Source organism: Bombina bombina, chromosome 10 (genome assembly GCF_027579735.1).
Source record: "Bombina bombina isolate aBomBom1 chromosome 10, aBomBom1.pri, whole genome shotgun sequence".
In the NCBI taxonomy this organism is placed as follows: Eukaryota; Metazoa; Chordata; class Amphibia; order Anura; family Bombinatoridae; genus Bombina; species Bombina bombina.
In genome coordinates, this window is record NC_069508.1 from 191,574,217 (window position 1) to 191,587,191 (window position 12,975).

General features: G+C 38.2%; 1 protein-coding gene across 1 annotated transcript in view; it reads right to left on the reverse strand.

Annotated features, from left to right (window-relative positions):
* Window positions 1-3,369: 3,369 nt before the first annotated feature.
* The window catches only part of LOC128640791 (mucin-2-like), a 97,561-nt gene continuing 87,955 nt past the window's right edge, over window positions 3,370-12,975 (reverse strand). The window contains exon 18 of the mRNA XM_053693211.1: window positions 3,370-3,471. Within this exon, the coding sequence (XP_053549186.1) occupies window positions 3,370-3,471 (102 nt within the window). The remainder of the gene's footprint in view (window positions 3,472-12,975) is intronic.

Here is a 12,975-nt window from a genome sequence, read left to right on the forward strand (position 1 = left end):
CAATGTCCATGAATGATTTAGTCCCTTCAGAACCATCTGGGAGGAATCATTACAGATCTATCTTATATAAAAAGACAATTTACTGTCCATTAGTCTGAATGAGATAGCATTATACACATTTTACGTGAGACCATGAGAGAGCTGTCATTACCAACACCATAATGTATCCATTGTGTGTATAAGTATAGAATGCTAAACTGATCTTTTCAAGCTTGTGCTGAGCTTTAAGATAAAAGTAAAATGGGGAGAAAAAAAAAAGAAAAGGGGAAGGGATGGGATAGAGGGTTTCATATTAAGGGAGGGGGTAGGAGTAGGGGGAGGGAAAAGGGGGGGGGGAGATACGGGGGATACCTGAGTATCCGTGCAGAAAGGGGGTGAGGTTCGCAGTCAGGGATTATTCCGGGACCATATGTCCAGATCATGATCTGAAGGTCTTCTGATCCGTGTATGTGAGAGACATATGATTCCATTGTCTTTACATACCGTAAGATGTCTACCACCTGATCCCACATTTGGGCTATATCCAATTTTATGGCTAGTAATAGGTAAATACAAAACAGTTTCTGCGGCAAGGTCAGATGCGTGGGTAGTATGTGGAATAAACCAATGCTCGGTGATAGCAGTACCTGAACACCTTTCGTGGAACAGTACTGGGCGGCTTGCTGCCAAAGGGGTTGGACTTGCGGGCAGACCACCAAATGTGTTGTGGGGTCCCCAATGCCTCGCAGCCTCTCCAACACTTAGGAGAGTTGACAGATGAGATTTTGAACAGGCGGATAGGTGTCATGTGCCATTGCAGGAGGACTTTGAGGAACAACTCGTACAGAGTTGTACAATGTATAGCTTTCCTAGTTAACTGGGTTGCAGTTCTCCATAATTGAGGTTCATGAGTGAGAGCCATAGAAGATTCCCATTGCCTTATTGGGGGAGATTTATAAAAAACCGGGGGGGTTTAAGATGTCTAAATATGATAGAGACAGCAGTCTCTTAGGGGGAAGTTCTGAATCCCATCTCGTCTCCCATCTAGTTCTGGGTCTCAATGAGTCACCATCAAAACCCCATGATCTGAGGAAGCTACGTAGTCTCCAAAATTCAAAATGTAGGATTGAGGGTGGGTTAAACTTCCGAAGGAAGACTTGGAGAGTGAACAGTTTATCACCAACATAGAGGTCTGCAATCTTGACCAGACCCATATTGGACCAGATATTCGGGTGAGTATCAGATAGTGACAACAATAACCCTCTAAGGGAATGGATTGGCGAAGGGTGCGGGGCGACACCAGGCAGATTATGGATCTTGTCCCAAAATTTCAGGTTCGACTTTATAATAAGGTTAAGAGAAAGAGCGGGTGGCCTGGCATGCTTGGGGATCCATATTAGATCTCTCAATACGTATCCCTCTGGAATCGATGCCTGCTCAATAGCAGCCCATTTACTTTCTAGAGTTGAGCCCCATTGGATCACTTGGGATAACCTTGCAGATTCATGGTATCTCAGTATACCAGGGGCCTCCACCCCCCCGCCAATATTGGCTGTTGCAGGATATGAGTAGCGGTTCTAGGGGCCTATAAATGTTTTTTTTTTATTTAATTTATTTAATTTTAGTGTAATGTTACGTGTTAGTGTAATTCAGGTTAGGTTTTATTTTACAGGTAACTTGTAAATAACTACTCTACCTAGTTAAAATAAATACAAAATTACCTGTAAAATAAAAATAAAACCTAAGATAGTTACAATGTAACTATTAGTTATATTGTAGCTAGCTTAGGGTTTATTTTACAGGTAACTATTTAGTTTTAAATTGGAATTAGTTACGTAATAATAGTAATTTTTATTTAGATTTATTTTAATTATATTAAAGTTAGGGGTGTTAGGGTTAGGGTTAGGTTTAGGGGTTAATATATTTATTTAGTGTTAGTGATGTGGGAGGCCAGAGGTTTAAGGGTTAATAACTTTAGTATAGTTGCGGCGGCGACGTTGGGGGCGGCAGATTAGGGGTTAATAAGTGTAGGTAGGTGGCGGCGACATTGGGGGTGGCAGATTAGGGGTTAATAAGTGTAGGTGGGTGGCGGCGACATTGGGGGTGGCAGATTAGGGGTTAATAAGTGTAGGTAGGTGTCGGCAATGTCGGGGGTGGCAGATTAGGGGTTAATAAGTGTAATGTAGCTGTTGGCGATGTCGGGCGGCAGATTAGGGGTGTTTAGACTCGGGGTTTATGTTAGGGTGTTAGGTTTAAATATAAATTTTCTTTCCCTTTAGGAATCAATGGGGCTGCGTTACGGAGCTTTATGCTCCGTTATTGCAGGTTTTAGGCTTTTTTTTAGCCGGCTCTCCCCATCTATGGGGAAATCATGCACGAGCACGTCAAAGCAGCTCATAGCAGCGCTGGTATTTGTGTGCGGTATGAAGCTCAAAGCTGCCATATTGCCCACAAACGCCGGTTTTTGGAAAACCTGTAATAGCAGCGCTATTAAAGGTGAGCGGTGGAAATAACTTGTAAGTTAGTAGCGAGCCAGCCATAACGCAAAACTCGTAATCTGGCTGTTAGTTAGGGTTAGATAACAAGTGGAGCGCTAATTTAGCACGCACCTGTAAACGGGCAAATGGCTGGTCAGACCTTTGGTTATTTTTAAAAATGTCCCTCAATTTCCCCCAAAATAAAGAGTTTTGTCCAATGTTATGATTAAAAACTATGACCATCTTTATTTTTTCAGTATAACTGCACAAAACAGTTTTAAGGCCTTAAAGTGATCGGGTGTGGGTTGTTAGACAAAAAACTAAAATGTGCCTTTGCATAGCGGTCTATGGGGACTGTGTTATTACTATAAATATATATGTATATGCTTATATACATATATACAGTATGTATGTGTTAATATGTGTACATACACATATAAACACATACTGTATATATATATGTATAGATTCATATATTTCATCTTTGCTGCTTATCGCTGCATGACCTACCCCCTTTGTTGCACTAAAGTTCTCTGCCATGTCTCACAGTATGAGAACGAGGATCTGATTGGAGTCTATGGAAGCGTGCTCTCGTGAGCTTAAAGCTTCCCTGCAATGCGAATGTGAGGTCTCATTCGCATTGTGCCTCACCACTAATATCAGCGCACAATTGCATGTGCTGGTATTACAAGTGGAGTGCAAATATTGTAATTTCGAAAGTGCAATTTTGCACTCCACTCGTAATTAATTGTGTGGTGTGTTCACATAAAATAGTTTTTAAGCCAAAATCTACTTCAGAGCTGTTTTTTTTATTATATACCCCTCTTACCTAGAATGAAATGTCACCCAAAAGATGGCATCAATTTTAACAAGAGCCGTTTGAAAACCTGTTTCAGTGATTGAGTGACACTGTTCATATAGGTGAAATGCATACAGTGTTTTGGGGTGAACTATAAGCAAAAGGCATGTTGCCAGGTGCCCAGTATTCAACTGTACCGTCCAGTTTTATATGAGGCTATCCAGTAAAATATTCACAAAGATATTGGACACAAGAATGTCCAGATTTTTTTTAAGTACCTGAGTGTTAGCTAAATATATTAAGCCTCTTATACCTCAGTGAATTACAAATGGACCTGAAAGAAGTGAGATAAGTGTGTTCCCTCTTGAAAACAAGTGGTCTGTAAATGGTAACCCTAGGGCACGAGCACATTTTTATATGTTTGCATTATATCATATGGTGCATCGTATTTATGTTCCCTTTGTGGTGAAGTATGTTTTAAATGTAAGGTTCCTTTAATATCATTACCACATTTCAGAAGGACATTTGACCATGTTTATAATTTGACACAAGAGCAAGTGACGGAATTCAACTGATCCATAATCAGCTGAGAACACAGAATACCACACAGTGTTTTTCAGTTCTTTTCACATCTGTACTGCTACTGGTCCTTGAATATTGCCTGTGTGCTTAAGGTTGTCCTTTTTATCTATCTATCTATCTATCTATCTATCTATCTATCTATCTATCATCTATCTATCTATCTATCTATCTATCGCTTTCTCTCTCTCTCTCTCTCTCTATATATATATATATATATATATTTATGTTTTAATAAATGTAAATTTCTTGGATCCTGTATTTTCCTTGCCAGTGGTGGAGTGGATTCACATAGGCGCAAATTGCTGAGAGCTGTCATTAACTCTCTAGTGTGTGAATACGGTCCTAAATATATGTCACATATATTTGTTATCACCTGAATTTGGACATTGGAAGATCTGGAGCAATGTGTATATACCAAGTACTATATCCTTATTTGAAATTTGCTATGATAGTGCAGTGTTATATTTTACACGATTTTGGTTTTCAGTATATTTTATTTGTATTTGTGTTTATATACTGTTGTAAGAGATAATGATTGTTTTGTTACAAGAACAACATACCAATGGAGGCTCATCTATATGGGCTGCATGGACCCTGCCCCACCATTTAAAATAATCCCCAAAAATAAAAATAACGTTTGCCACAATAGAATTTTTTATCTTAATCTTTATGATTTTCATTTACATATAGATGGTTTCTTTCTAAGGTGGTGATAGTCCACAAACATCTTTACTAGTGGGAATTCCTCTCCTGGCCACCAGGAGGAGGCAAAGACACACCACAACAAAGCTTTAAGTATCCCTCCTACTTCCATCTCTCTCCCAGTAGTTCTTTGCCTCGTCAAGGATGGTAAGGATAGAAGTGTTCAAGATTTCATGAAAACAAATTACAGGGATATTAATCCCAAATTTTCTCTCAATTGATAGTTCCTGGAAGAGAGGGATTTAGGAGAGTACTGGCAGTGCAATGTAAATCTGGAGTTATGGTCACAAGCCAACCACGGGTGTCGCTGGGAAGGTCCTTTAGCCTTCACCTGTTTGGCCATGGAGATGTACTCCCTTAGTACTAGCTAGTGGGTGGAAGTTCATGGAGAGGAAGTCCTTAAAGTGCTTGGTTAGTACATAGCAATGTTTTTCTAAGAGTAAGTTGGATGTAACAAAAGTTCTCCATTCTGATAAAGAGGGAGCCTCTGATGTTTTCCACTTTCTTAGAATTAGCTGTTTAGCATAGTTTATCATAATGAATAGCAGTTGGGATCTGAACTTACACCGAATACTTGGGAAATTGTTGAAAAGGAATAATAAAGGATCTAAATTTTGCTTAATCACCAATACCTTTTCTATATCTTTCTTTATCCCCTGCCAGTATAAAGTGATTTTAGGGCATAGCCACCAGATATGTAAAAATCTGTCCTTGCCACCACAAACTCTCCAGCAATTATTAGATGCGTCTCTTTATACTGTAGATCAGTGCTTTCCAAACTGTGTGTCGGGACACACTACTGTGTCGGCAGCAGTGTGTAGGTGTGTCCCTGCTTCAGCACAAATTTTTTTTAATTTATTTTTTTGGTTTCTGACTTTCCGCCTGCCTGCTACGCATATCACATGGTTGACACGTTATTGATAACTAGGGGGACACAGATCATCTTAACCTATTGGCACAGCTCAGTGGGAACTGAAACTATTCCCATTGGCGGCACATTGGCTCCTGACTGCACGTGTAGTCTCCTTAATTGGCTCGTGACTGCACGTGTAGTCAGTGAGTGGGACAGCAGTGTGTTTGCAGTGCGGGCAGTAGTCAATCGGACTCACCGAGCTCTGAGGGCGGCAGCTTAAATGTTGAGCTGAAGTCAGTGGGGTTTTTTTGCAACTAGCTCCCAGTAGTGAATTGCTGCTCCTGCTCTTGATATATGGATAGGAAGTGGACGCTTAAAAATGCTTGATGATGAAATGTGAGTATCTTTATCTAATATTACACCAAATATTCAGAAACTGTGTTCATCCCATCAACCTTATACAGCCCATTAAAATAGTAAGTAGCTATTGGTGTTATTCAACTTTTTTTAATTCTTGCACATACATACTGTTACTTGTAAATACATTTCATTATTATATAATTTATGTATGTGTCCGTATCTCTTAAAACAAGTTAGTTTAACCTCCTTTTTGCTAGTACAACTGAATTACTGTGTCGCGAAATGATGTAGGTCTAAAAAGTGTGTCCCTAACATGAAAAGTTTGGAAAGCTCTGCTGTAGATAATCTAGTAGGGTGTAAGGTACCACCTACATAATAGTTTCATGTTCATCTCCATACAATTTACTGAGAAGGAAGATGTGCTCATATTATTAAAGACCTTAGCCTAATACTTTATAGGTATTTGGGGCTGGAGTTCTTCCCATTTCTCTGTGTATGATTAAGGTTTCTGGAATGATAAGCTATAAGGGTTTTATATGTAAGTGAATATATGCCTCTTGTATAAGAACTAGTGTTACACAGAGTTTCAAAAGGTGTAAGCGATCTACAAAGATGTCTATATGGGTAGTGATAAAATGGTTTAGTTGTAAATATTTATATCAGTGATTGAAGGTATCAGCATAGATATCCATCAGGTCTATTTTTTTCTTGTTTACCATTCTCTGCTATGAAATAACTTGGAATAGCTTTCTGCAAAGTAATGGGTTTTGAAGTTAAACTCATAAGATCTATTGGGAGGCCTGGATTACCATATAGTGAAGTTAATGGTGAAGGTATTGTCAATATAGTCAGGGATTTGAGTAGATATTTATCCCAAAGACTATAAGTCTCGGCATTCAGTTTGGCTGTTAGAGGTTCTAGCCTCCTTTGCACAGGGGACAACCAGCAGCAGCCCCAAGTTGTCCCTTATCTGCCAGGATATGTTGTATATGTACCCATTCTTTGTGTGAAAACATTTTTACACCAATCTATAATGAGGAATAGTGCTACTGCTAGCTGATAGTATCTCAGATTTGGCACGCCTAAGACCTCCTCTGTTCTTAGGCCTATAGATAATTATTTTTGCTATCCAGGGACAAATGCAAGTGTTTAAAATACCTTGTAGTTTATTGCGGAAAGTATCCGGTATTGAAATCGGGACTGTTTAAAAATATATAGAATTTTGGGGAGAATGGACATTTTGGTGGCATTTATTCTGCCCAGCCAAGACAATGTTTTATTTTGCCAATTTTAACTCTTGTTATATTATTCAGTGTAATAATCTCAATTCAACATTTTATCAGACTTTAGGAAATACCACTTTTCTGGGGTTTGCTGGGAATTGTAGTCTTTCAAACATGGAATCTTTCACACTGCCTATATATCTCTTCAGATACAAAGTTATGCACCTCCAGAGATCAGTTATAGAACTAGAGTACATGCATTAATAATATGTCCATCTACAATAAGACACAGTGCTGTCTGACAGTGCAGGGCAGGCATTCACTAGTATGAAGAGATATCCGTTAGGGATGTATATGGCATACTTACAAATGGAAGACTAGACTGCTGTTTCACTATGTTTAGCTTATATGAATAATAACTTATGGCATAGGTAACCAAAGGCTAGTAAACTTGCACCTCTTCTTAAAGGGACACTGAACCCAATTTTTTTCTTTCATGATTCAGATAGAGCATGAAATTTTAAGCAACTTTCTAATTTACTCCTATTATCAAATGTTCTTTATTCTCTTGGTATCTTTATTTGAAATGCAAGAATGTAAGTTTAGATGCCGGCCCATTTTTGGTGAAAAACCTGGGTTGTTCCTGCTGATTGGTGGATAAATTCAACCACCAATAAAAAAAAGTGCTGTCCAGAGTTCTAAACAAAAAAAAAAGCTTAGATGCCTTCTTTTTCAAATAAAGATAGCAAGAGAATGAAGAAAAATTGAAAGTAGAAGTAAATTAGAAAGTTGCTTAAAATATCATGCTCTATCTGAATCATGAAAAAAAAAAAAAAAAATTGGGTTCAGTATCCCTTTAAGGAATTTGGTACTTCACAAGCTGCTAGATTTGAATCTTATATAAACCATATGTTATAATATGCTACTTGCTCTACTGTGTGACCTTTATAGTTTAGCTTAGTCTATAAGAGCTGCTTGCTTAGATATGGGATATCTATCTATCTATCTATCTATCTATCTAGCTACCTATCTATCTTCTATCTATCTATATATCTATCTATCTATCTATCTATCTATCTAGCTACCTATCGACCTATCTATCTATCTTCTATCTATCTATCTATCTATCTATCTATCTAGCTACCTATCTATCTTCTATCTATCTATATATCTATCTATCTATCTAGCTACCTATCTACCTATCTATCTATCTATCTATCTATCTATCTACCATCTATCTATCTATCTATCTATCTATCTATCTATCTATCTATCTTGCTATCTATCTCGCTATCTATCATCTATCTACCTACCTATCTCTCTCTCTCTCTCTCTATCTATATATCTGTCATCTATCTATCTATCTATCTATCTATCTATCTATCTATCTATCTATCTATCTATCTATCTATCTATCTATCAGTCTGTCTGTCTATCTATCTACACACATATATATGTATATTTTTCTATACGTGCACACACATACATATATATAAATACTTGCACAGAGGGTTTGTTTTTTGACCCACCAACATTGAAAATCACCAGACGCAACTGCAACATACTACATTCACACTGCTGAATGCTTGATCACTAATAAGTTACTGCAATGAATTCTCACAATGCATTGCCACTGTCTTGTTAAGTTCATCAGTTCACACTTGTGTACATAATGTATCAAATCAGAAGATAGCGACTGCATCGTTTTATTTGGTGCAACAGAGTATTGTGTCCCTCTCTGTCTAGACACATTCTTACATTTTCATACATCATTAACAAAGTTTAATCTCTGCAAGAACACTTTAACAGAGTTTAAATCCTACTACACTGATAACAAGAAAAGTTAATACTACGTGTGCTATTGAAACTTAATTTATGATAAATTGGATAATAAAAAAAGCTTTATTCCATAAATACTATAAAATGAGCCATATGTGCTGTAGTAGCCCAGCAATCTGACAATAATGATTACGAGGTAGCAAGTCACAAGTGGAGTGATACAATAAAATGGGACAGATTTGGGGATACACACAAGGTAACAAATAACAGAACTACTCTGTACTGTTTCCATACAGTGCGGAATCTGTTGGCGCTCTACAAATAACCGATAATAATAATAATACTAGACTGATACAATGTAAATATTTCTATATTTGAGCGTGTTGAATTTTGGCAAATCCACATCTCAAATTAATAGTGTTTTTGCTCAGTATTGGCAGATAAATAAACCAAGAAACTTCATCTCCCAAAATAGTCATTTTCCTTAAAAAAATAGAGCTCATTTACTGTTTATCAATAATATGTACAGCTTAATCGCATTCAAGAATACTGGGTATTTTCACATTCAGATTCTCTTCTGATTTCTTTTTCTTAGCTCGCGTTCAGCACGAGATCGCCACGAGTGCCTGTTCAAGAGAGAATAATGGTGAAGCAACAAAGCTTATGATACTGAAATGCTATTAAAGGGACATTAAACACTTTGGGCCTGATATGATAATTAGAAGGTCGCTGGCATGAGGAATCACACAAAATCTTTTGGGTTGTTTTTGAGCATGATATTATATTATATTATGTATTTATCTTTACATCCCTGTATAGTGAGATAAACAGATCTCAAGCTAAATCTTGTCTTTCTAAAATAGTTTTAAGGACGAGAGAAGAGACAGATGCGCCACATGGCCCAATATTGTTTGATCCAAACAGAATATACAATCAGGTTGTGTTATATTAGACTCACAATCTTAGGAGCACTCCGGTTAGTGCAATGGGAGCAGTCTGGGATCTATGACAGTCACCCAGCAGACCGACCTCTTGGAGTAAAGATGGATAGTCTGTGATGAAAATACAAGAAGACACAAAGGTGCCTATATGGCCTAGTACAGTCTTATACCAAGGAGCAGTAGTGTGTATAATAAGAAATATACTCACAATAAGTGATGCATCTCCATTGATGCTATTCAGACAGGAAGGGATCAATACAGTCACCCAACAGACTATGGCAAGGCTTCCACAGGAGGCAATCAGCAGAGGTCCAGTGGACCAAAAAAAGATCTTGATTAAAATATATATATCGATATCTAAGTTGTCTGAGTAATGGCGCCATTACTCAGACAACTTAGATATCGATATATATATTTTAATCAAGATCTTTTTTTGGTCCACTGGACCTCTGCTGATTGCCTCCTGTGGAAGCCTTGCCATAGTCTGTTGGGTGACTGTATTGATCCCTTCCTGTCTGAATAGCATCAATGGAGATGCATCACTTATTGTGAGTATATTTCTTATTATACACACTACTGCTCCTTGGTATAAGACTGTACTAGGCCATATAGGCACCTTTGTGTCTTCTTGTATTTTCATCACAGACTATCCATCTTTACTCCAAGAGGTCGGTCTGCTGGGTGACTGTCATAGATCCCAGACTGCTCCCATTGCACTAACCGGAGTGCTCCTAAGATTGTGAGTCTAATATAACACAACCTGATCGTATATTCTGTTTGGATCAAACAATATTGGGCCATGTGGCGCATCTGTCTCTTCTCTCGTTTATAGATTATCCTTTAGGATCCAGGCCGGGTCCTTTACAGATTGCTGCCTCGTATCTCTTCATTCTACCATCCAAAGACTCTTGACTATACTCAATATTACAGTTTTTAATGTTTTCAATATTGGATAAATAGTATATTTTATGTGACAACAATTTATATCTATTATATTGTTCCTTTTTGGTTTATCATCCTTAGATATACACTATATATATCATCATATATATTACACTGCTTATTGAGTGATAATTCTCTCATTTCACTCCCATTATATTTAATATATATTTTATCTAGGGCGCCCCCTATCTTATAGTTTTAAGGACCTCACAGTACTGAAGAGACATCTTAGATAATCTCGCCAGAGCAGAGAGCTTTAGATCATCAGAGTCTTTGAGACAGTAATTTAAAACATTTAGGGCCAGACTACAAGTGGAGCGCTAAATTATTACAAGTGGCTGGTTATTGCTACCGCAAGTTTGTGGTAGCAATTAGAGCTCAGAAAATTAACCAGAGATCCGATCTCTGGTTAATATTCTAAAAGTGCCCCAAATGCCCTCAGAATAGAGGGCATTATAGTTTTTAATTTAAAAAAAACCAAACTTTTTTTTAAAAATATCCCTTTAAGAAATAGAGAGACAATCAGTAAGAGACAGCTTATGAAGGAGATAGGAAGCTGATGGAAATAAAGATTTTTTTTATAGGAGTTTTTATTATTTACATATTTTACTTACCTTCTTTCCGAATATATCAGTCGCCATCTCATACATAGATTCCTGCCCAGGCATCCACAAGCCTTCGAAAGAAGCCAATTCTAAGACCCTATAAAATAAATGAAATATTTCTGTTTTAATGTACGTTATACATGGTCTAATTGTATAATCCTGGAATTCTGTATTCCTTAAAAGAACATTACACAATAACAATAGAAAGTAGCATACTGTGTTATACCTACACTGCGATTATTGTTTAGGGGATCCAGAAAACCTAATTTTCTGTCATGCTTGGACCGTAGTAAGCACAGAGGTAATCTAAAAGGGCTAGTGACACTATGGGGTTGATTTACCAAAGTCTGGCGGACATGATACACTGTAGCTGCAGACATCACTGAATGCCAACAGCATACGCTGTCGGCATTTAATATTGCACAATCAGTTCCTGCCACTAGCAGGGGGTGTCAATCAACCCGGTCATATAGGATTGGGCAGATTGATATCCGCAGCCTCAGAGGCAGGGGACCAGTTAAGGAGCAGCGGTCTTAAGACCGCTGCTTCATAACGGCTGTTTCTGGTGATCCTGAAGGCTCACGCAGAAACAGGGGCATCAGGGGCCAATCAGCCCCTGATAAATCGACCGCCTTTATGTGGCATTCTGGTCCCTTTGTGCATATGCATACTAACAAATGTATAGTGTGCATACTAACAAATGTATAGTGTGCATACTAACAAATGTATAGTGTGCATACTAACAAATGTATAGTGTGCATACTAACAAATGTATAGTGTGCATACTAACAAATGTATAGTGTGCATACTAACAAATGTATAGTGTGCATACTAACAAATGTATAGTGTGCATACTAACAAATGTATAGTGTGCATACTAACAAATGTACAGTGTGCATACTTTCGTACAGACATGGCATTCCCGTGTACTTTAAGTTAAAATAATGTTTATACATTCGTCAGAAATGAATCACTAAATTGCAAAAGATCTGATCAAAAAATCAATGTGCAGCCTGTGGGAGGGTCGGATTCTTAGCCCAGGCCTCACAACTGCCCCATATTTTGCGGACGAGCCACAGGTTGCTTTTCCACCCGCTGCTTCCCAGTTCAGGGCAAATTATCTGTTATGCCTCTGCCCATGACCCCTGGGGGTCCCAGCTCCCCCATCATAGCCCCACCCTCAACACAGTGGTGGGATGCAGTCAGTGATGTGCAGTCACTAGAGGCAGGTGAGGCAGTGCTTCACCTCTCATATGGGCAAAAATATATATTTTTTTATTGGCTTTAAAAAAAAAATTGTAATTTTTTTCCCCCAGCATTTTTTTCTCTCACAGCTATATGTTGTGCAATGGAGAGGCACAAGAAGGTCTGCCCACCATTACACAACATGCTGCGCCATCTACTGGATGCAAGTGGTTAAGATCATTGCATGGCTCATTAACTGCTTATTTGAGGCAGTCCTATTTGGGCTGAACCAATCCAGCGAGAGGCATTAGTAAGTGGAACATAGGGTTGGGGCTGGATGTTAAATCATATAAAACAAAACAAAAACGGAAAAAAACAACTTTCATATATTTTGTTGCTGTCCTGTGAACCTGCTAGCTTTGCTAAAGTGAAAAAGAGAGTTCTGTTCTTCCCCTCTAAGTGCAGTGGAATGTGCCACTGTCACTTCCTGAATCCTTACAGAGCAGGAGAGAGGCACAGAGAGCAGTGTTTCACCCACATCTTATTAA